Below are 21,770 nucleotides of genomic sequence, written 5' to 3'. Positions count from 1 at the left end.
CACAGACACATTTTCTTTCAATTAACATTACTTGATTCTACTTAAAACTCTGTTTTCCTTTTGTACCTTCAATATCATTACAATCTTTTTCACCCAAAATTATCATGACTCTAATTCAACTAAAATTCCAATATAAAATTTCCCACATTAACTCATTCTGATTACAATTTATCACTTCCTTAATCTACAATTAACTCACTGATTTTACACCTATTAATTCATTAATTTGTTGTTTAAGTTAAGTATTAATTAATTAATTTTTCCTTATAATTTTCCACTAATAATTTTACCAGTATTTTTATACATTCATTTACTTCACACTAAAATAATCCGTTTCTTTCTATTTTACTCAATAACAATTTATCACAACTCTAGCGTCCTTTTTACGACTTCATTTTATTTAGATATTTTAATTAATTAACTTAAAATTAGTTTATAATTAAATCATGACTAGAATTACGTTATGAATTGACTAGAAATTCAGCCATTAAGTTGGCGTTACTCGGTCTTGAATCTTACTGACGGATTCGAGTAAATTAAAGTTTATTTATGAATTAATTCAGCCACTGGAACAAATTCCGGCCTCAATTAATTAACTGACGTTATCGAATAATTTCTTTAATTAATCATTTACGCGGGAAAATTATTTTATCCCAGCCAAAGGCCTCGGATAAAATAAATTCTGAGTTATAGACACAATGGCGAATAAGAGCGGCGCGACAACTTTTGAAAAACACGAGGCGCGTGGTTGTAATGGCCAACGGCCTACAACTTCCAATTTATATACGTGAGGACCAACGGAAAGATATTAATTAAATTAATTATAATTAATTTTGCCATTGGAATATAAATTCCGGCCTTAATTAATTATAATTCTACCTTGATGAATTTTACAGCAACAACCAGATGAGACTCGTAGCTGATGTCCGGCTATTCCTCCAACTGTCGTCCAAATTTCCTTACGGGTAAATCCGCTCTTCTGGTTCTCGATTATCCGGTTGTTCTTACTCCAGATTATTCAAGTCCTCGTCTTGCTTCGTATAGAATGGTGTAGATGATGCGTCCAATCACTCTAGTTGTTCACCAACTCTCACTTAGGCGTCCATCGCCTTCGGTCGTCCGATTGACTCTCTCTGGGTGTCCAACGAACTCTCTCGATTTTTGGCACGGCACTCCCTTATAACTCTTCGATTCACCCCCGGAAAACTCATCCCTACTAAATTAATTAGCAAAAGAGAGGGGCGGATGTTCGGGTCTCACTGATTAGCGACACCCGGTGACATGTCGAATCACTCAATTTAATAAACCGAATTATAATTAGGGCCCGTTATCGACCGTGGACAAATCCAAATTTAGATCTTAATAAATAGCCATTGGAATCTATTTTACCCTGTTACATTTTAATTTTGTTGTTAGTTCAAGAATTAATAATTAATGAAATCAAAATATTGTATAAGCTTTCATACTGTCATCTTGTTGAGTATGTTTCTAAAAAGGGCTCCAAGAGACAAAAAATTTATAGATTAATTATTTAAACTTTAATACAGCCTTTTATGACAACACAAACCCGTTGAAAAGTGTTAATTAACAATTGAATAAATTTTTGAAAAATGGTGATGCAACTGTTATCACCGTGAAATCATATTCTTTGAAGTGTCTAGATGACACCAAAATGTTTTCAAATTTTTCAATTGATATTTAATTGCAAAAAGAAATTATTTAAAAACTACGCTCACTAGAGTGGAGGCACGCGCATGCCGAAACTGCCGCGCAAAAGCTGATTTTCAATGTTAAATTAAAATTATAAATATTGGAGCTACAATTCGGGGAGTAGTGATGAGCAAACGCAAGACCAAGACCAAGACTTGACAGTCTTGGTCTTGGTGCTGGTCTTGCTTGCACAGTCTTGGTCTTGGTCTTGCATTTATGTACGTGGTATTGGTATTGGTCTTGGTCTTGCTTAAATTGTCTTGGTCTTGGTCTTGGTCTTGCTCTTGGTCTTGCATTGTCTTGTGTATTTTTCAAATTTTAAAAACAATATCTAAATAACTAAATTGAGTTAAAGTAAATTCAATAATATTAACAAACAAAATAGATTTTATTAATTTATTATATATTTATTTGTTTAAAATACCAGTTTAATGATTAAACTTCAATCATAATTAATTGCATATTTTTTATCAGTCATTTAAAATAAATAAGTATGCATATATACTTGTAACCTAGGAATTTATACAAATTATATTTTCATTATCCATGAATTTATAAAAAGTAGCCATCGCGCTGATTCATCATTCAGTCGATTACGATGCTTGCGAATGACTAACGATGCTCTTGAATAAAGTTTTTCTGCTGGAACTGAAGTTGCCGGAATTGATAAAAAGTCGCGAGCCATTTTCGATAAAATCGGAAACTGTGACTGATTTCGGTTCCACCACCGTAAAATGTCCTCGTTTCCAGAAGCTCTTGGTTGACTAATATATTGCTCGATTTCGGTTCTAGAATTTTGAGAGCTAGTAGTTGACGGATTTGAATATAACATGTCAATATCAATTGTATCTTCATCATTTTGAATATTTTCGCTTTCTGCTGGTGGTGATGATTCTTTTAAAGACTGCTGAGTTCGATATTCTTTATAAATTTCTTCGAGTTTATTTAGGCTTATATTTTTTAACTCCTTTCCCCAATTTGTTAAATCAAAAGTTTCCAGCTTATGTTTAGGATCTAACAAAAGCGTTATGCAGTAACGTAGTATATCCAGTTTGTCTTACGATAATGCTTAAGCATTTTGTCTCTTGCCGCTTGAAAACTTAAAATGAGTTTTTCATCTACTTCAGATCGATATTTGTTTTCATCTAATTGTTTTGCTGTTATTTCTATTTTATCTAACAAAAGATTAAATGAAACAATAACAAAAGGAAGAGTAACATAATTTTCTCCCGCGAGTTTCATTGAAAGATTTTTAAAATTTATCAAAAATTTATGAATTTTTTCTAATATAATCCATTCTTCATTCATTATTTTAAAATTTGACAACGCAGGTATACTGTTACATGACGTTTTTATACCACCTTTTAATTGCAGAGCCACACCAAGCATATCATGAGTCGAATTCCATCTGGTTGGACAATCTAATACTGGAGTTATTGTTGTTGACACTCCACCTGTTTCACATGCTGAAGGAAATTTTTTTCGTAGCATTTCACTCCGTTTTATTTTGTTAAAGATTGAACGAATTTTCATAATGATTGTAGACGAGTCGTCAATTTCCGGGATACAATCTTGTTCACCTGCATCTTCACTATCTTCATTTCGAATATCTTCATCATCATAGATATCTTCTTCATCTTTATCATCACTATTCAAGGTTACAGTTTTTATTAAACTTTGTACACCCAAGTTTAGGATATGAGCTATGCATCGAAAATGTTGGTCTTCAGAATTAAAGTTTTGAATTAGTTTTTCAAGTTCAGCCATGAACTTTGTGTTTGCAAATGCATTGTCCACAGTAATACCTTAAACTTTGTTCTCCAAATTAAAATCTTTTAAACACTGATAAAAAACAAGTGCTATATCTTTTCCTGTGTGTTTGCCATGTGATGGAATGAAATCAAGAACCATAGATTTGTAATGCCAATTATCATCAATAAAATGAATAGTTATACCATAATATGAGCGATTACATATGGAAGTCCACCCATCAATAGTAAAAGACATTTTAGACGTGCAGTTTTGTAAAGTGCTCTTGATGAAATCTTTGAGCTCTTCAAATCGTTGTTTAACTTGGCGGCGAAAAGTAAATCTGTTGGGAAGTTGTACATTTGGGTTGAGGCGGTAGAAATAATCTTGGGTTTCTTTATCATTAAAAAATGAGAACGGTATATATTTTGTAATAACCCAATCTACTGTTGCCACTGTTATATCTGTGCTTGTCTGTGGGGTCTGAAAAAAAAAAAAAAATCCATGTATTCATAGTTGTCAATAAATGAAAAAAGATACCATTTTTTAATGATAAAAATTTAAATATAAAAATTGATTAAGAAATACATTTACTAAAAATAAAATTTAAAAAAAAAGTGGCGAAACAAATATCTTTAAAAGTTATTTTTTTTTTATTTTAAAAAATTACAATTGTAAATTTTTTTTGATATCGTAAAAATTAATTATAGAGAATCTATTAAAATATTTTGGTCCTTAAAAATGTTGTATGATGAAAATTGCAAACGTAATTATTAAAATATACTTTTCTGATTAAAAAAGAGATATACGCATTTATTAATTTCATAATAAATGGAACAAAATAAAATTTATTATCTATTGTAATACTTCAAATTATTTTTTTACTATTGCAGAAGTTTCAATGCTATCAATAATTAGAATTGATACTTATTACATAATGATATAATCGTTAGACATTAGTTTATAAACAGGATATTTAATTAAAAAAAAAGTAATAATATAGAACTTTAGAAATTAATAAATATATATAATTCTAATAATATTAAGTAAGATAAAAAAAATAATTTCTATGGGACAATACAATGTATAATCGAATGATAAAACATAAAAAATAAATATATATTAAATGTGTTTATTAGGGTGGTCCGTTTGGAACGACTATTTTTTTTTTTTTCGCTCCCACTGAAAAATATTGTTGTAGACATTGAAAAAAAAATTCTCTGAAAGTTTTAGCTCTTAATTTTAATTCTAAGTACTTTACATTTGATTTTGAAGTTTTCCCATTTAAAATACATAGGAAAGTTGGGATTTTTTTTTTAATTCTCTATAACTCAGCCGCATTTTAAGTTATCGGGTCGCCGTTTGCGGCATTTTTTAGGTAATTTGATACTCTTCAAAAGTCTTCTTAATAGTTTTACTCGGACTCTAATTGTTTTTTCTGCATTGGTTCTGAAAATAATTTTTTTAATAATAATTTGGGTTTTTAGTTGATATGAACTAAATAACGAAATTTACTGAAAAAGTGCAGATAACGATTTTTGAGGAAATTTTATTCGCTACAAAAAAGGTCCTTTTAGTTAAGTGGCTCAAGTTCTTCGTTCACGTGATATAGGGATTTCAGTAATTTTGTAAATAAAATATTTGTCCAAAAATTCCACCAAATACTATTTCATTTCAATTTTAAATCGGTAAATAATTTTCCTTTCATTAATTTAATCCAGTCATTAAAATCAAAAGGGGTCAAATTGATGAACTTCGGAAAAATTTTTGACAAATATTTTATTTACAAAATTACTAAAATCCCTATATCACGTGAACGGAGAACTTAAGCTACTTAACTAAGAGGACCTTTTTTGTAGCGAATAAAATTTCCTAAAAAATCGTTATCTGCACTTTTTCTGTAAATTTCGTTATTTAGTTAATATCAACTAAAAACCCAAATTATTATTGAAAAAATTATTTTCAGAACCGATACAGAAAATACAATTAAAGTCAGAGTAAAACTATTAAGGAAACTTTTGAACAGTATCAAATTACCTAAAAAATGCCGCAAACGGCGACCCAATAACTTGAAATGCGGCTGAGTTATAGAGAATTAAAAAAAAAAATCCCAACTTTCCCATGTATTTTAAATGGGAAAATTTCAAAATCAAATGTAAAGTACTTAGAATTAAAATTAAGAGCTAAAACTTTCAGAGATTTTTTTTTTCAATGTCTACAACAATATTTTTCAGTGGGAGCGAAAAAAAAAAAAAAAGTCGTTCCAAACGGACCACCCTAGTGTTTATATTATACTGAACAAAATATTGCTAAATTCAAGTAAATAAATAAATACTTACCGGGTTGTCAGATGTTAAATAATTATTTAAAGTCGTCGATACTTGTTTTTTAGGGAAAAGTTTATTACATTCCCTCCAATGAATAGAAGATAAATTTTTTTTCAGCCCAGACGTGTTTCGATTTTTCATTTCTATTTTTGTAATTTTTTTCGATTTGTTACATAATTAACATAAGCCAATTATATTGTTTTTGTCACCAGTCATTTCAAAACATTCAGAAAATTTACTTTTTCTACATAAATTTGTCGTTTTTGTCACTTCATTTTTATCAATATTCTCGACGTCACTTGTCTCAGTTGATATATTCATCATATCATCACTCATCATTATTAAAACTTGTTACAATGATTTAACAATTAAAAATTTAATATTTTTATTTGAATAGGAAAAGAAATTTGGACGTCTCTACTCGTTCAAAATCATCCAAATACTAACGAAAAGTTGGAAACTTGAAATAATATATAATATTAAAAATTATTTACGAGACAATAACGATATCGATACCAGGCTATTGTTGTAGACAAAAATGACGCCTTTTTCCAAGAACTAATGTTGTTGACACTTCGTTCATTCTTAAATTCTTAATATTCATGTGATATAAGAAAGGTCTTAAGATAATCCTATTATTTATTTCATGTTTACATAAATATATATTGTCTACAATCTTAAAAATTGATCGTTATTTTACGTTTTTTTGATATATATTTATAATATTCTATACAATAGATTTTATCATATTTGTTAAGGATATTTTTCGCACTGGAGTGTATATAAACATACATAAAGATAAATTATTTTTTTTTTAATATAAATAAAATCTGTATTAAGTCTTGTTTCCAGTCTTGGTCTTGCATATTTGGTCTTGGTCTTGATCGTAGTCTTGCAAGTTCAGTCTTGGTCTTGGTCTTGGTCTTGCAAAAATACAAGACCAAGACCAAGACTGCAAGACCGAGACTGATTGTGCTCATCACTAATTTTATATTCTTGTTAGGCATTATATGATTACTTTTCAAATTTTTTCATGCCATTTTATAAACTTTATAATCTTTCTATAAGCAAATGGATTAATTAAATATTTTAGGAAAATTTTTGTTCACTATATTGTTAGCGTAAGAAAATAATAATTAAAAAAAAAAAAATTTTCTTAAAACCGCATTTATAATTTTTATAATTAAATGCGTGTTGTTAGAGAAATATAACAGATAAACGTTAGGTTTAAAATTAATAAGAAAGTTTAACTCATACTATATAAAAACGACTAGAAGGTCGAAAACTGTATCTGCAATAGTTGCAAAGTTACAGCAATTTGTTTGTTGACAACTTGAGTCAGTGCTTGGACTTTGTCGTACTACAAAATCCAGATGTTTTTTAAAAAATTGAAAAAATTTTTATTTGCCATATTGTTGCAGGTTGCTGTTTTTGTAATTTATTGATGTTCTAGAAAATAATTAAAATAAAAAAAAAAATTGTCAAACAAACAAATGAATAAATTGTTGACAAAAAAAATTTTGTTTTTGCCATTATATTTAGAAATGCTAATTATGATTTAAAAAAAAACGATTCCTTGATGAAAAAAACGATTATAAACAATAAAATATAGTTTTTAAGAAAATTTTTTTTTCTGAAATCATTATTTCCTTACGCTCACAATATGGTGAAAAAAATTTTTTCAAATATATTTAATTAATTCATTCGTTTATGAAAAATTTATAAAAAAAAAAATTATTTAACATACATTATTTTAATTTTTAATTTTGTTGTTAGTTCAAGAATTAATAATTAATGAAATCAAAATATTGTATAAACTTTCATACTGTCATCTTGTTGAGTATGTTTATAAAAAGGGCTCCAAGAAACAAAAAATTTATAGATTAATTATTCAAACTTTTATGCTGCCTTTTATGACAACACAAACCCGTAAAAAAAATGTTGATTAACAATTGAATAACTTTTTGAAAAATGGTGATGCAACTTTTATTACCGCAAAATCATATTCTTTGAAGTGTCTAGATGGCACCAGAATGTTTTCAAATTTTTAAATTGATATTTAATTGTAAAAAAAAATTATTTAAAAACCGCGCTCACTAGAGTGGCGGCGCGCGCATGCCGAAACTGCCGCACAAAAGCTAATTTTCAACGTTAAATTAAAATTATAAATATTGGAGCTACAATTCGGGAAGTCGAGAACTTTTTTACAAAAATTTTCTGCTCTTTCAGAAACTATTCTAATATTTAAGCTATCACTTATACTTTTTGAAATTTTGCCAAAAAGCTGGGCGGCTAGTTTTTTTAATGGTTTTTTGTTCATAACAATTGTAATTTTATTTTTCCAAAAAAAATCCAAAAAACATCTTTTTCTAGACGCCATTCCAGATCGTTTAAGCCATCAACTATATTTTCAGGAGACCTGTAACTATTTTTCGCAGGAACTCAACTTCTCGACTAGATTAAAATAGAATAAAATTACATTATTTAGGTATTTCCATTGATTCGTTTATTTACCATTTGATATGGTATTAATCTTTTTCTTAGACTAGTAAGCCTTTAATTCTGTGCTTAGTTAGACAGTCGATCTGAAGGAGTAAACTCCAATCGTGCGTCGGAGCTGACACACACACACTGTTTTTTTCAAAATTTTTGTCTTTAAATGTACTTTTAAAAAGAATATACAAAAAATTTTTTGATGATAAACTCCATGAAATTTTCGCCTTTTTCAAGCAAAACCATTATTTACTTAAAGTTCGCCATTTTTTTTTATTTTCTCAAAAAAGACTAACTAATTCTGCGATTATTCCCGCCAATCCCAGAGTGAGCTGACTTTTCCTTTTATGTTTTTTTATGAATTGAAAAATAGTATTATTGTAATTTTTTCCAATAGCTACACCTAAAAACAAAGAGAATAATACAAGAAACTTGCCATTTGGTTTATTTTTGACCAAGTCACAGACTTTCGAAAAAGAAATCCAACGCACATCGCTATTTCAACAGCCTGTGACTTGGTCAAAAATAGACTAAATAGCAAGTTTTTTCGGTCATTCTCTTCGTTATTAGGTGTAGTTTTTAAAAAAAAACAAAAACACTAAAATTATTTATAAGTGTCTTCTAGGTTTTTTTTACTTTATTGGAAAAAATACAAATTTTTTTAAGGATTATCACTTTCAATTTTTCTTTTATTTTCAATTTTTCAAACTCGGCGGTCTTCTATAAATCCTCAAAAATTTCCAGTGATATTTTGTAAAATAAGCTCGGCTGGCAGAAAATTTCGTTTTTAATTGATAAAAAAAAATCAAAGGAAAAGTCGGCCTACTATAGGGTTAGCAGGAATAATTGCAGAATTAATTAAAGTTTTGAAAAAATAAAATATGGTGAACTTTGAGAAAACAATGGTTTTGCTCAAAAAAAGGCAAAAATTTCATGGAGTTAATCTTAAAATTTTTTTGTATTTTTTTCTGAAAAGAATGTTTAAAGACAAACATCAGGAGAAAAAAAACGTCTCAATTAGTCAATCTTTAAAGAAGTTATAGCTATTCGAAAAAATAAAAGATTTTTTCTTTAAAAACTCATAACTTAAGTTGGGTTGGGTAAAAAAATTTAAAAGTTTCCTGAAAAATGATTTTAATTGGGTAGAAAAAATAGTTTATAATGTAGAAGTTTATATTCGAAACGGTAAAAAACAGTGAAAATGAAAATTAACAAATAAAGAATTATGTTATGATTACATTTGATTAAGTTTATGAAAGGGTGATACGATTTGATTATTCTTCAGAACATTCCAAAAACAGAATTCAGAAAGATAAAATATTCTTTATTGTTTTCTATCAATTTTCTGTACAAGGGTTGTATAAATAACGATGGTGAAAAGTAACGATGTAATTTTTCCAGCCCGATTTCCCTTTTCACGAACAAACATGATATCTACATGAATTTTGTTATTATACTTTAAGCTATATTAAAAATTAATCGAAACTCCTTTTTTTATACTATTATGATTATGTCTGAAATACCTTTTTTGTTTGTTCCAAACGTACTATTGTGTTGGTGACGCTGTATCAACTGATAAGGAATAACTCCGTTATTAAGAGAATTATTGTTCATTATGACCCCCAAAACAAAGATTTGTTTTGTAATCATAAAAATTCAACTGTGTATCCGATGGAATAATTTTTCATTCGACGCTTCAATGTTTGACCGTGGTTACCTTGACAACTACAAGTCACATGACTCAAATACACGATACACTACAATAAATTCGACGAATAATTTACGTTGAACGAGATGCAAAACTTGATGAAACATTTTTCTTGTTCAGATGTATTTTTGTAATATCAAATATATTACTTAGAACATGGAGAATTCCATGTAAAGTAATTTTACAGCCGAGAAATAGTTAAGTTGTTTATTACCTAAAAATAATAGTGAGTAATTTTTTAACAGCAGATAAAGTGCTATGATTTTATGATTTTATACATTGTTGGGAGCCTTTGTTTAATCGGTTATTGGGAATATTTTATCGGAATCTACCAATTTTTATCCTACGTGTATTAATTTTTACTCCCGAAATACCATTTCTTTAAATCGATTGACGTTATGATGAAAAATTACTTGTACTTTGAATAAAATTTCGAATCTATTCAAGTATTTTTTACTCTAAACTGAAGAGTAATAATTCGGTAGTCTTCGCTAATCTTCGGTTCATATCGGCTTCGATTGAATATTTTTTATTTTGGTCGTGACAACTTACATGTTATGCACACAAACGTATGCTTGGAAAAAAGACGATCTCTTTATTTCTCTATAACTTAATATTTATTTTCAAATTAAAAAAAAATTTTAATCTTTTCTTTTTCAATACAATACGAGTAATTTTATTATGTTTTTTTTTTTTCAAAATATTTAGTTTAACCCGTCAGCACTCCCGTTATGAGCATTTTGCTCACGCTCGATTTTAAACATGAATAACTTTTTTTTTTCAAATGGAACGAATAGTTGAAATTTTTTCTATCTTTGAATAGTTTTATCTATTTTCAGATTCCGCTTGAACAAAATTTGTTTGGTTGTCATAGAAATTATAAAAAAAATTTTTTTTTATGCTCCTCAAAAAAAGTGAGCATTTTCTAGGGCTTCACTCAAGATCGAGATTATATTGGTGTTGTCTTGTTCTCGTCTTGACTCATCAAGACTTATCAAGACGATATTATAGATGACAATTCAAGACCAAGACCAATATCATTAAAAATATCTTGCTAAGTCTTGACAAGACTTATAAATACAATGACTGTAAGTATATGGGAATTACTCCTACTGAGAATTCATGCTTTACGCAAGATTATAAGTATTAACTTGATTTTAGCGTATTGATCATTTTTAAATGACCACATTTTTGGTATCAATAAAGCTTACACACAATACGATATACATACATATCTATATTTATATTTATAGATTCGTATGAATTTCAAGTATTAACGTCTGTAAGCAGTATATGGAATGCGTTATATGTGTAGTGTATACTTGATACTCTTTGTCTATTTAGAATATCATTCAGTTACTTTCTAACATTTGAAGAAAAGAGACATATTGTTTATCGTTGTCGTATTGATAAAATTTTTGATAAGTTTATATTACTGTTTTTGAGCAATTATTGAAAAAAATTCAACAAAAAATATGAGTGGAATAAAACGGAAGTGGGCTGAACTGAATAACGAAAATGATAGTGACATGTTAGATCAACCAAGTGCTGTTGAGGTGACGAGAAAAACCGTAGTGAGTGTTAAAGCATCAAAATTTACTAGTTATTTCCGCTACGAATTACATAAAAATGATAAAGTGGCCATTTGTTTGGAATGTGAAAAAGAAAGAATCAAAATCCTATTAAAAAGGAAAAATAGTAATACAACAACGATGAAAAAACACTTAGAAAAAAGTCATCCCGATATTTATACAAATATGTTTGGAGATACGAAGACATAACTTGAAACTGGACAACAGATGTTGAATAATTTTTGCTCATTAGAAGTATGACTGAATTATTATTTCATTTGAAAGTTATTAGCTTTTACAAAAATCTTTCAATATTATTATAATTTTAATAACTTATATTTATTTTATTTTCAGGCTAAAATCGAGGATATAGATATAAATACTCTATTGATCGAATGGATTGTTATAAAAAAATTACCATTTAGTTTTTTTGACGATGACTATACCAAAAAGCTATTTAGCTTATTGAATAGCACCATTATTTTACCAAAACGAAATGCTGCACGGCGACTTATGGTCGAACAATTTAAAAAAACCAAGCTTACTGTTGCAAATATATTACAAAACAATTCCTCAAATCTATCTTTTACGATCGATGGATGGTCATCGTTGAATGGAAAGTCTTATTATGGTATTACAGCACATTTTATTGATGATAATTAGGAAATTCAATCTTTGGCATTGGATTTTATTCCATCTGAAAGCAATCATACAGGAAAAGCAATCGCTACAATGTTTCTTAAAGTACTACAAAGTTTCAACATTGAACATAAAGTACAGGGTGTAACTATGGATAATGTGTCTGCAAATACTGTTTTTATGACTGAACTAAAAGAGATGATGGATAAACAAAACATTGCTTTTGATAACACTAGTCAACACTTCAGATGTTTCGCTCACATTTTACATTTAGGAGTTCAAGATATTTTAAAATATCTAAAAGTAGATATATCTGCTGAAGATTTTATTGAATCTATTCATTCGCCAAAATTCGAAGCTTCTGAAGAAGAGATTCAAGAAAACTTAGTGGATGGATTTGCTGATGATGACAACGATAATAAGAATAATGAATATTCTGCTAAGTACACCGATTCCATATTAAAGTTGCGAAAGATATTTGTAAAACTACGTCTATCGGAAAAACTTCAAATTAAATTACAAGAGTTTTGTAAAGTTAGTAATATTACATATTTCAAACCAATATTAGATGTTCGTACAAGATGGAACAGCACATTTGATATGATAGATATTGGATTAAAATTAAAGAAAGCTTTGGCTTTACTGTGCGTAAGTTGTATAAAAGAACTATCTGCTTTGAAATTGAGCGATTCTGAATGGGAACTTTTAGAGCAAGTCTATAAATATTTAAAACATTTTTAAAAAATATCAACTCTACTCGAAGGTGAAAAATATGTGACTTTACCCATAGTTGTTGTGGCATTCAATATGTTAATCGACAAACTTGAACAACACATTGTAATTTTAGACAAAAAAAAACGAACAGAAGTAGAAGATATTTAAACTGTCGCACTTAAAACTGGACGAGATAAAATGCTGAAGCATTATTATAAATGTAATTGGGTATATTGTGCAGTATTGATATTGGATCCTCGTCATAAATTAAAAACTTTTGATCGTACAACGTGGGGAAGGGAAATGAAAGAAACATCACTTGAGGAATTTGAAAAAATTTTCAAAAAAAAATATTCTGCGATAGACGACGTTGATAACATTATTGAAGACGAATCAGATACTGAGTATGATATAGATGAAATTGACATCGGCTCTATTTTTGAGAAACCAAAAAAAATGAATCGCTGGGATGGTGAGTTGACGGAGTATCTGAGTTTACCATTAATGAGTAAAGACACTAAAATATTGGATTGGTGGAAAACTTGGGATAAAAATTTTCCTTCGTTAGCTAAAATGGCAAAGGATCTTTTTTCCATAATGGCGACATCGGTACCTTGTGAAAGGTTTTTTTCACAAGCTAATTTAACCATAACGAAAACCAGAAACTCACTGAATAATGAGTCAGTGCAGGCATTGTAATGTTTAAATTCATGGCTTACATGTAGCCTAAAAAATAAAATTAAAAGTATAACTTTTAAAAATGATAATTAACATTATCAACTTTTTTAACTCTGTGATCAATAATTAATTGCTTACGGCAATGTAATACACTATATGTAGAATTGATTATTAATGATCTTAGGTTATTAACTTAAGCTTATGTAATTTTTATTTTTTTGTTTATTGGGTTAAAAATTTTTTATAATTATTATAATTTATAATTTACGATAAATTATATAAGATTTAAAAAATAATAAATTTTGCCTACTTTATTAAAAAATAAATTATCCAATTGTATATTATTATAATATAATATTATTATATTTTTACTAGATTCAAAAAAATTCTAAGTTAATCAAGACCAAGACGAGATCTTGACAAGACAATACAAGACGATATTACAAATTACTTATTTTTAATGATCAATACAAGACTTCAATTGTAAAGTCAAAATCAAGACAAGATTAAAAACTTCGAGATCAAGACAAGACTTTCCAAATCTTGTCTTGTCTCAGCTCGAGTGAAGCCCTAGCATTTTCCTCATCACGGGCGTAAAGGCGTAAGTAAAAAAATTCTTCGTTCGGTTACTCTCGTGACTGCTCGTATACCTTCGGCAGTCTGCGAAGTTATTCGGTTGAATTCATTAAAGTTTAAATTACGTTTATTAATCGTAAATAAATTACAATTATCATTTATTTATTTTTTATTATTCTTATAATACATAGAGTAATTAATTTATGAAAAATATTTTCTTGCTTAAAATTTGAAAAAATTTGTTTGGTGCCTAGGTGTTAAGCGTGAGCAAAACTCTCATCCCGGGTAAAAAAGTTTATATATAATTATATATAATATTATATATAATTATATATGGAAATTGGCCTTATATAATTATATATAATCATATATAGTTATATATAATTATATATAGTTATATATAATTATATATAATTATATATAATTATAGATAGAAATTGGCCTTATATAACCATTTTTATATAGTGGAAACCTTAACATGCAAACCTCTCAATAAGACAATTTATAGATAAATTAAGAAAAATATAGATAGCCCGAACTGGGAATCGAACCCAGACCAATTCGGTATCGCGCCGAGTGCTCTACCAGTTGAGCTATCCGGCACTTTTTTAATAAATTTAAATAAAAACCTAAACATTTAAACAACTAAAACCAGATAATAGTAATATAATGTGTCATTTAAATATGCAAGTAGCAGTAAAACATATTGTGCCTGTTATAGAATCTGAAAATTGCTTGTTGATAAAACTAAAAGATTTGAAAAGTATTTTTCAGCTTGTAAGAGTAGGAGACTATATATGTAAAAGGCCAGATAAAGCAACGAGAGTTTGGTAATTATGTAATTATTTGAATTTAAAATAAAATTGCTGTAAATTATTATGTAAAATTATGTAAAATAAAACTTTACAAAATTATATATAACCCTACGAAATCACAAAAGTCATTATATATAATTATATATAATTATGTATAATTATATATAATTATACGAAATCACAAAAGTCATTATATATAATCATGTATAATTATATATAATTATACGAAATCACAAAAGTCATTATATATAATCATATATAATTATGTATAATTATATATAATTATACGAAATCACAAAAGTCATTATATATAATCATATATAATTATGTATAATTATATATAATTATACGAAATCACAAAAGTCATTATATATAATTATATATAAATCATATATAATTATATATAAATTATATATAATTATATATAAAGTTTTTTACCCGGGATCACGGGCGTAAAGTATACCGAAAAGCTGACGGGAGTGCTGACGGGTTAAGTCATATTCGAATGCAATTAGATAGTTTTAGATTTTTTTTAGATATTTCAACCTATTAATCGTGAATTTTATTTTAATTCGATATAAATTTGATAAAATGAATCATCAACTTTTTATCATAATCCACGAGTAAAAATTGAATTAGAGAGAATTTATTTAGACAGCCGCTAGAGGTAAATTTTATTCGTAATTTTGAGTAAAAATTAATCTCATTGATTTTCACTCACTGAAAGAGAAAAATTTCGTTATTCGAAAGCAGTGATCGGCAAAAAAAAATTTTCTATTTCCATTACCTAATTTTTTAAAAAATTAAAAATTAACAAATAAATATTAATGATTTTTTTCAGAAACTAGTAACTAGCCAGAAAATATTACTAATTTTCCGTAAACAAACGTAATTAACCAGAAATTATTACTAATTTTTCATCAAATTAAAAAATTAGCAAAAAAATATTACTAATTTTTTCGGAAACAAATAATTAGCAGAAAAATATTGCTAATTTTTTTTTTAAATTTGTAACTAGCCAAAAATTATTACTAATGTTCCATAAAATTAAATAATGCGAAACCATTACATTTGTCCAAGCAGGAAACTTACTAAATACGCGCTGTAATCCTGTTGAAATGCTTGGTAATAAATATGGATTAGCGTCATCAAAATTTACTGAGATACTTAAATGTGCATTATTATTTGCTTGAACAAGGTTTTTAACATAATCTAGCTAATCGATATAAGGTGGTGAATCTTCATCACTCGATTCATTTAAATTAATTTCATCATCATTATTATCATCATCATCATCATCATGACAAGGTACATGATGTTCACAAGATTTTTTCTCTTTACAAGTACCGTCATTTTTTATCTTTTTATAATTAATGCTGTCATCAAATTTAAATGTTTCAATTTTTCCCAGGATCCACTTTATTTCTTCTTTGCAACCATATTCGTTTTGGCATATTTTCAATAATGCTCTCATTGACTTTTCGATGACCTCGAGAGTTTCCATCGTAGTCATGAGACCAATTGCTCGCAGGTAAAAGTCCTTCACAACAAATTTAGCTGACGACAAACACTTGATTAATTTTGCATTAAAAATTTCAGTTTTTTTGAATTCTAGCTCCTCTTCGAATTCTCGTCTACGATCTCCAGAGACATGCCTTTTTTTCGAATGTGTAGTTTTTTTGGTGTCCAGCGTAAAGATTGTCATTGAAACGTCATTATCTTCACAAAATTGAAACACACATTCTCCATAAATTGCAGCGTTACAAAGCTTATCAGCGCACGAACCATCAAATTTGATTATAAATTTTTCTTCATTGTCATTACTATCAAGTTTATAAATTTTTCGACTTTTAAAACTATATGCACGAGGTAATTTTTGATCTAGATAAATAATTTCTGAAATAACATCAGCCCAACCCTTATTTAAGGCGTGATACTTTTTTTTATTGCGGTCAGTTTTTTCAATCGGTTTTATTTTCAACCACTGTTCTTTACTTAAAATAATATTAAAATTAATTAACCTTTTTTTTCTTGGATTTTTTTCTTGTGGGTGAATAGTAAAATCAGGATCTTAATCTTCACACTCACTAATTTGACGTGAACTTTCACTATCCTTGGAGGGAGTAGTTTCATTTTCAATTGTCTCAGCAAAATTTGAATTTCGTCCTTGTTGATACAAATTGAAAATGTCATTTCTATTTTGACGACAATCAAAATACAAAGCAATTGGAGTCTTTAGATATTTTCCAGAGTCAAGTTTCCAAACAGCGCAAATTTCTTTCCAGATTGGATCGCCTTTCGGTTTCAATGTTCCATCGTCAATACAAATATCAAAATCTTATATCCTTTTTAAAACTTCAAAAAATGAAATAGCAGCCCAAGATGTCATATTTATTACAGTTTATTAATATAATTAAATAATAGACGAATTGAATAAATAAAAAAATAATCGATTGCATATAAAAAAATTGTATTTATAAAATGGCGATGGGAACAATTTTAACAGTACTCATTGTTACTTTGATAGTGTTTTGTTTTTGGTAAAATATTAAAATGGGCGATCCCCTTTAGATTTGAAACAGATTTTCGATCTAAAACAAATTTTAAATGATAAAATTTTTTATGATAAAAAAAAAAAATTATTATTCGTTTGTTTACAAATTAATTAATGAAATTTCTACTTCTTAAAAAAAAAGAGTTTAAATTATTGAAATTTTTCATTTTTATGTGATGGATGAATCGTATTATTTTTTTATTCATTTTCAGAAACATAAAAGAATGATTTGAATTAAAAATCTTAATTAAATAAAATATAATTTTACTTAATAAAAAAATTCGTAATTGAGATAGTAAAAAAAAAAAAGTAAACAACTAAAAAATTTAATAAAATAATCATAAATAAAACAATTTAGATAGTTTAACGAAATTTATTTCACGTAATATTAATAATAAATAAATGAAAATAATAATTAAATGATTTGATAATCTACTAAAATTAAAACGCAGTAAATAAATTTAGTAGCAATACTCGGATAGCCATATAAGGCGTTATTGTTGGTAATTTTTATTAGTAAGTTTATTTATTTATATTTCAGTGATTTTAAGTCATTAGAGCAAAAATATATTGAAAATGGAATTTCAGATCGCACTTTAGACGTAAATAATTTACCACAAGAAGATGTTGATGAGTGGTACTTAGTAATTTTCAAAATAATTAAAGCTCATTTACGTTATCCTGTATTAATGGTTAAAATTAATGATTTCAAACGATGCTTACAAGAATTAAGGTAACTCATATTTTATTAAAAAATTGATATTTAACTTTCTTTAGTAACATGCAACCTAGACAACAGTCTACAGAACTACTTAATCAAATATTTAATAAAATGAATTTTAATTTTAGAATGGAAAATGAATAAATTAAAAATTTATATGCAGTACTTTATGCTTAAAACGTTCATCACTAATTAATAGTTTATCGTAAAAAATTACATTAATTCCTACATTAAAGTCATGTTGTTGGACAGATATAACAGTATCAATCAAGTAAATATTTTTCATCTTCTTTTCCTTTTATTATTTAATATAATAATTAATTTAACTTATCTTTAATATTTTAGTGTTAAATCATCATCATGTAGCGGAACCAACATTATAAATGAAGTCGACATTATTGTGGAGTATCAGTAAAAAGTATTTATTCGAATCAAATCTTGGCAAATTAAATTTCATAAGATATATGGTCGTAACTTTGCCACAAAATATATATGATAACGAAGAACATTAATAAAAATCTGTTCATTAATTGAATTGAATTTAATTATTTTATGTTTATATATTAAATAAAGCCATAATTAAATATTAAAAAATTTATTAAATAATTATTTCAGTACATAAGTATTTTGGTTACAAATTAAGTTACATATTAAGTTGGCGCGGAAATTTAATACTTTTTAATGATTATTTTTTTATTCTCACCACACTTTACATTTAATTGGCCTGAGGCCTCAATCAATAATCTATATTATTAAGAGAATAAGAAAAATTTTGTTCCCGCCATATCTACATAATAGAATTAGTTAACGTTATTAAAATTGGTGTCATTAGATAGGTCTTGACTTGAATTTGTGCCTTTTCATAGTTTAAACTCTTTTTAATTGCCAAGTATTGAGTTAAATAGATTTATCTAAATTATTCGAATTACATTTAAATTACACAAGAAAAAGACGATCGTATTTATTTTTTTTCAATAAATTAATACTTTAATTATTCTCTCAATAAATATGACTGAATATATAGCTATATTATTTATATCACGTTACTTATTCCAAAATGACGGATTTTTATACTCCCTTTTGGTTTTAGGAAGCTTCTCAGAGCCAAAAAGTGTGCAAAGAAAAAAAAAGGATTTATTGACACAAAAAATATTGTCTCGCCTAAAGCAAGTTTTTACTGACCCCAAGAAATTTTTTGCATTGTGAATTGAAAGAAAAATTGATTTCGAACTAAAGAAACAAATAAATGATGCAAGGAATTATTTCTTGAGCAAAAAAATCTTTCCGCGCCCCAAGACAATTTTTGTATTTAATTGATAATGCATAAAATTTCTTCGTGCAAATTGAAATTTTATTGTGGCAAGAAATCCTTTCTTTCTGCGCATTCTATAAATTTAGTAGTGATATTAGGGAAGTCACGTGGTAATTGCAGGTTGCTCGTTAATTATAAATGCCGAAAATTACTAAATTATTTTATAATTACATTTAATACTATTTTTTATTCTCTTCACTGTTTAAATTTTATTGCCCTGAAGGCCCACACAATAATTAATTACGAATTCCGAAAAATTTTAATTCAATTACAGTAGTTAAACTGGGGGGCTTCACCCCCCCGATAAAACAGATTTCTGCAGATTTTCAGAGGCCGTTCTCATTCTGAATAAGTTTTAAATGATTTTAAGAAGTTTTCAATATTTTTTAAAAGTTTAAAAAGTTTAAAATATTTTTTAAAAATTAAAAATTTTTTTTTTTTTAATTAAAATTTTTTTTTTTTAATTAATAATTTTTTTTTTTAAATTAAATTTTTTTTTTTTAAATTAAAAATTTTTTTTTAAATTAAAATTTTTTTTTAATTTAAATTTTTTTAAAAGTTTAAAATTTTTTTTTTTAATTTAAAAATATTTTTTAATAGTTTTAAATAGTTTGTCAATCGTTCAACCCTTTTAATTTAACCCGTTCAAAACTATAATTTAGGTAAAGGTGGGGGGTGAGTAGTAGTCAAAGTGGGGTGGTTAGTAGTTAAGGTGGGAGGGTAATATAAAAAGCTGACATTTTATTCAACCATCAATCAGTTATAGTTTCAATTTTCATGTGAAACTTAGATACAAAGTCAGTCAGTCTTCCTCATAGGTAAGTTATTTATATTTTTCCTCACAAGTCTTACATACTTCTTCCAATAAAATCATTTAATCCCTGTTTAAATCTCTTTTAAAACTTTTAAATAGTTTCTAAATTGTTCAAACCCTTTTAAGTTAACTCTTTATGCCGCAGGACATTCAAATTAATTAATTGCAATTGTGGAAATGGAGTTTATAATCGATTTTGTGGGTTTCGAAATCCCCGACGGATCATTTGTATTCAAAGAAGTCTACATTACTGATATTACGCTTTCTGAAAAGATGTATGAATCTCGTTTTTATTCTATTTATGAGTCACCGATAGAGCACAGTAATACTACTATATTACATGAAAACGTGGATCAAAGAGGATGTGGTCATGGAATTTTATGGGATACTGGTGAATACTCATACGATACATTGTCAAGTAATGTTTACACTTTTACAAAAAAAGCTTCATATTTTTATGTGCAAGGAGCACGAAAGAAAAACCTTCTTGAAAAACTAATTAACTATGCGGTACCAGTAATTGATTTGGAGAAAATGCGATTTTTCAATGAGGATTTAGATGAATATTCAAGACCAATATGCCCAAATAGGATAGATCATTTGAGAAGTAAAGGTGTTTATTCTTGTGCATTTGAAAATGCTAAACAAATCAAGCAATGGTTTATCGCGCACTGGGGTGAAGGCTCATCATATGACAAGTCTGTACAACTTTACTATCAATTGAGTGATTTAAGTAAAATGCAAGATTGTGATATTGCTTGTCTCGATGAAACATTCATTATGCTATTCGCGCGAGCTGAAATCAGTCAAGCTTGGGATAAGTTACCAGTGCACCTAAAAAATAACCAAAAAATCATGGACTATCAAGTGTGTCATGAACACGATGGTGTAGGTGACATTTATCCATACAAGAAAAACTGTTATGCATGTAATGAACGGAAAATAAATTATTGTACATATAGTTCTAACGTCTTTTTAAGAAAATAATATATTTCCTTAGAAATTCGTTGTGCTATAAATTAATAACTTTTACAGAATAAAACAGATTCACATGATATAATTGTTAAGAAAAAAGTTCGATTCAATCCAACACCCATTATTCATCATATGCGAGTATGGAATTTCGCATATCAATATGCTAGGAAAGGTAAATGGATGCAAGCAGCTGCAGATCGTGAGCGTTTTAGACGCAGAATTGATAAACTAAATATTATTCTAGAACCTGTATTAGTTAACAAATATAATTATATAAATAAAAATTATAATATTAAATTATAGGTTAAACTGTAACGTAAAAATAATAAAATAAAAAAACACTTGAATAAAATTTTTATTTTTCATTATTATTATTTATTCAAAACCTTTATCTTATAGAGTACAAAATATTGC

The 21,770-nt window shown here is 27.3% G+C and overlaps 1 protein-coding gene and 2 long non-coding RNA genes across 5 annotated transcripts in view; 2 read left to right on the top strand and 1 right to left on the bottom strand.

Annotated features, from left to right (window-relative positions):
• Positions 1 to 10,398, bottom strand: part of LOC130666536 (Bardet-Biedl syndrome 4 protein) — a 234,879-nt gene extending 224,481 nt beyond the window's left edge. Inside the window, exons 1-2 of one of the 3 annotated variants that reach the window (XM_057467646.1) lie at positions 10,266 to 10,398; positions 9,803 to 10,201 (exon numbers count right to left, since the gene is read on the bottom strand). In XM_057467646.1, coding sequence (XP_057323629.1) covers positions 9,803 to 9,929 — 127 coding nt within the window. In that variant the 5' untranslated portion in view covers positions 9,930 to 10,201; positions 10,266 to 10,398. The remainder of the gene's footprint in view (positions 1 to 9,802; positions 10,202 to 10,265) is intronic. The other 2 variants (XM_057467649.1, XM_057467647.1) reach the window with 2 other exon arrangements.
• A 447-nt stretch (positions 10,399 to 10,845) lies between these two features.
• On the top strand, positions 10,846 to 13,810 carry LOC130666606 (uncharacterized). The gene is made up of 3 exons (XR_008989714.1): positions 10,846 to 11,075; positions 11,241 to 11,813; positions 11,913 to 13,810. It is a non-coding gene; the product is annotated as an uncharacterized LOC130666606 (long non-coding RNA).
• Positions 13,811 to 17,976: 4,166 nt separating this feature from the next.
• LOC130667005 (uncharacterized) lies at positions 17,977 to 18,822 on the top strand. Its single transcript, XR_008989781.1, has 3 exons — positions 17,977 to 18,267; positions 18,384 to 18,526; positions 18,601 to 18,822. It is a non-coding gene; the product is annotated as an uncharacterized LOC130667005 (long non-coding RNA).
• The last annotated feature ends 2,948 nt before the right edge of the window (positions 18,823 to 21,770 follow it).

The sequence above is a fragment of the Microplitis mediator genome, chromosome 4, assembly GCF_029852145.1.
Source record: "Microplitis mediator isolate UGA2020A chromosome 4, iyMicMedi2.1, whole genome shotgun sequence".
Classification (NCBI taxonomy): Eukaryota; Metazoa; Arthropoda; class Insecta; order Hymenoptera; family Braconidae; genus Microplitis; species Microplitis mediator.
The sequence above is the reverse complement of the archived record's forward strand: the minus strand, read 5'-3'. Positions and strand labels throughout refer to the sequence as shown.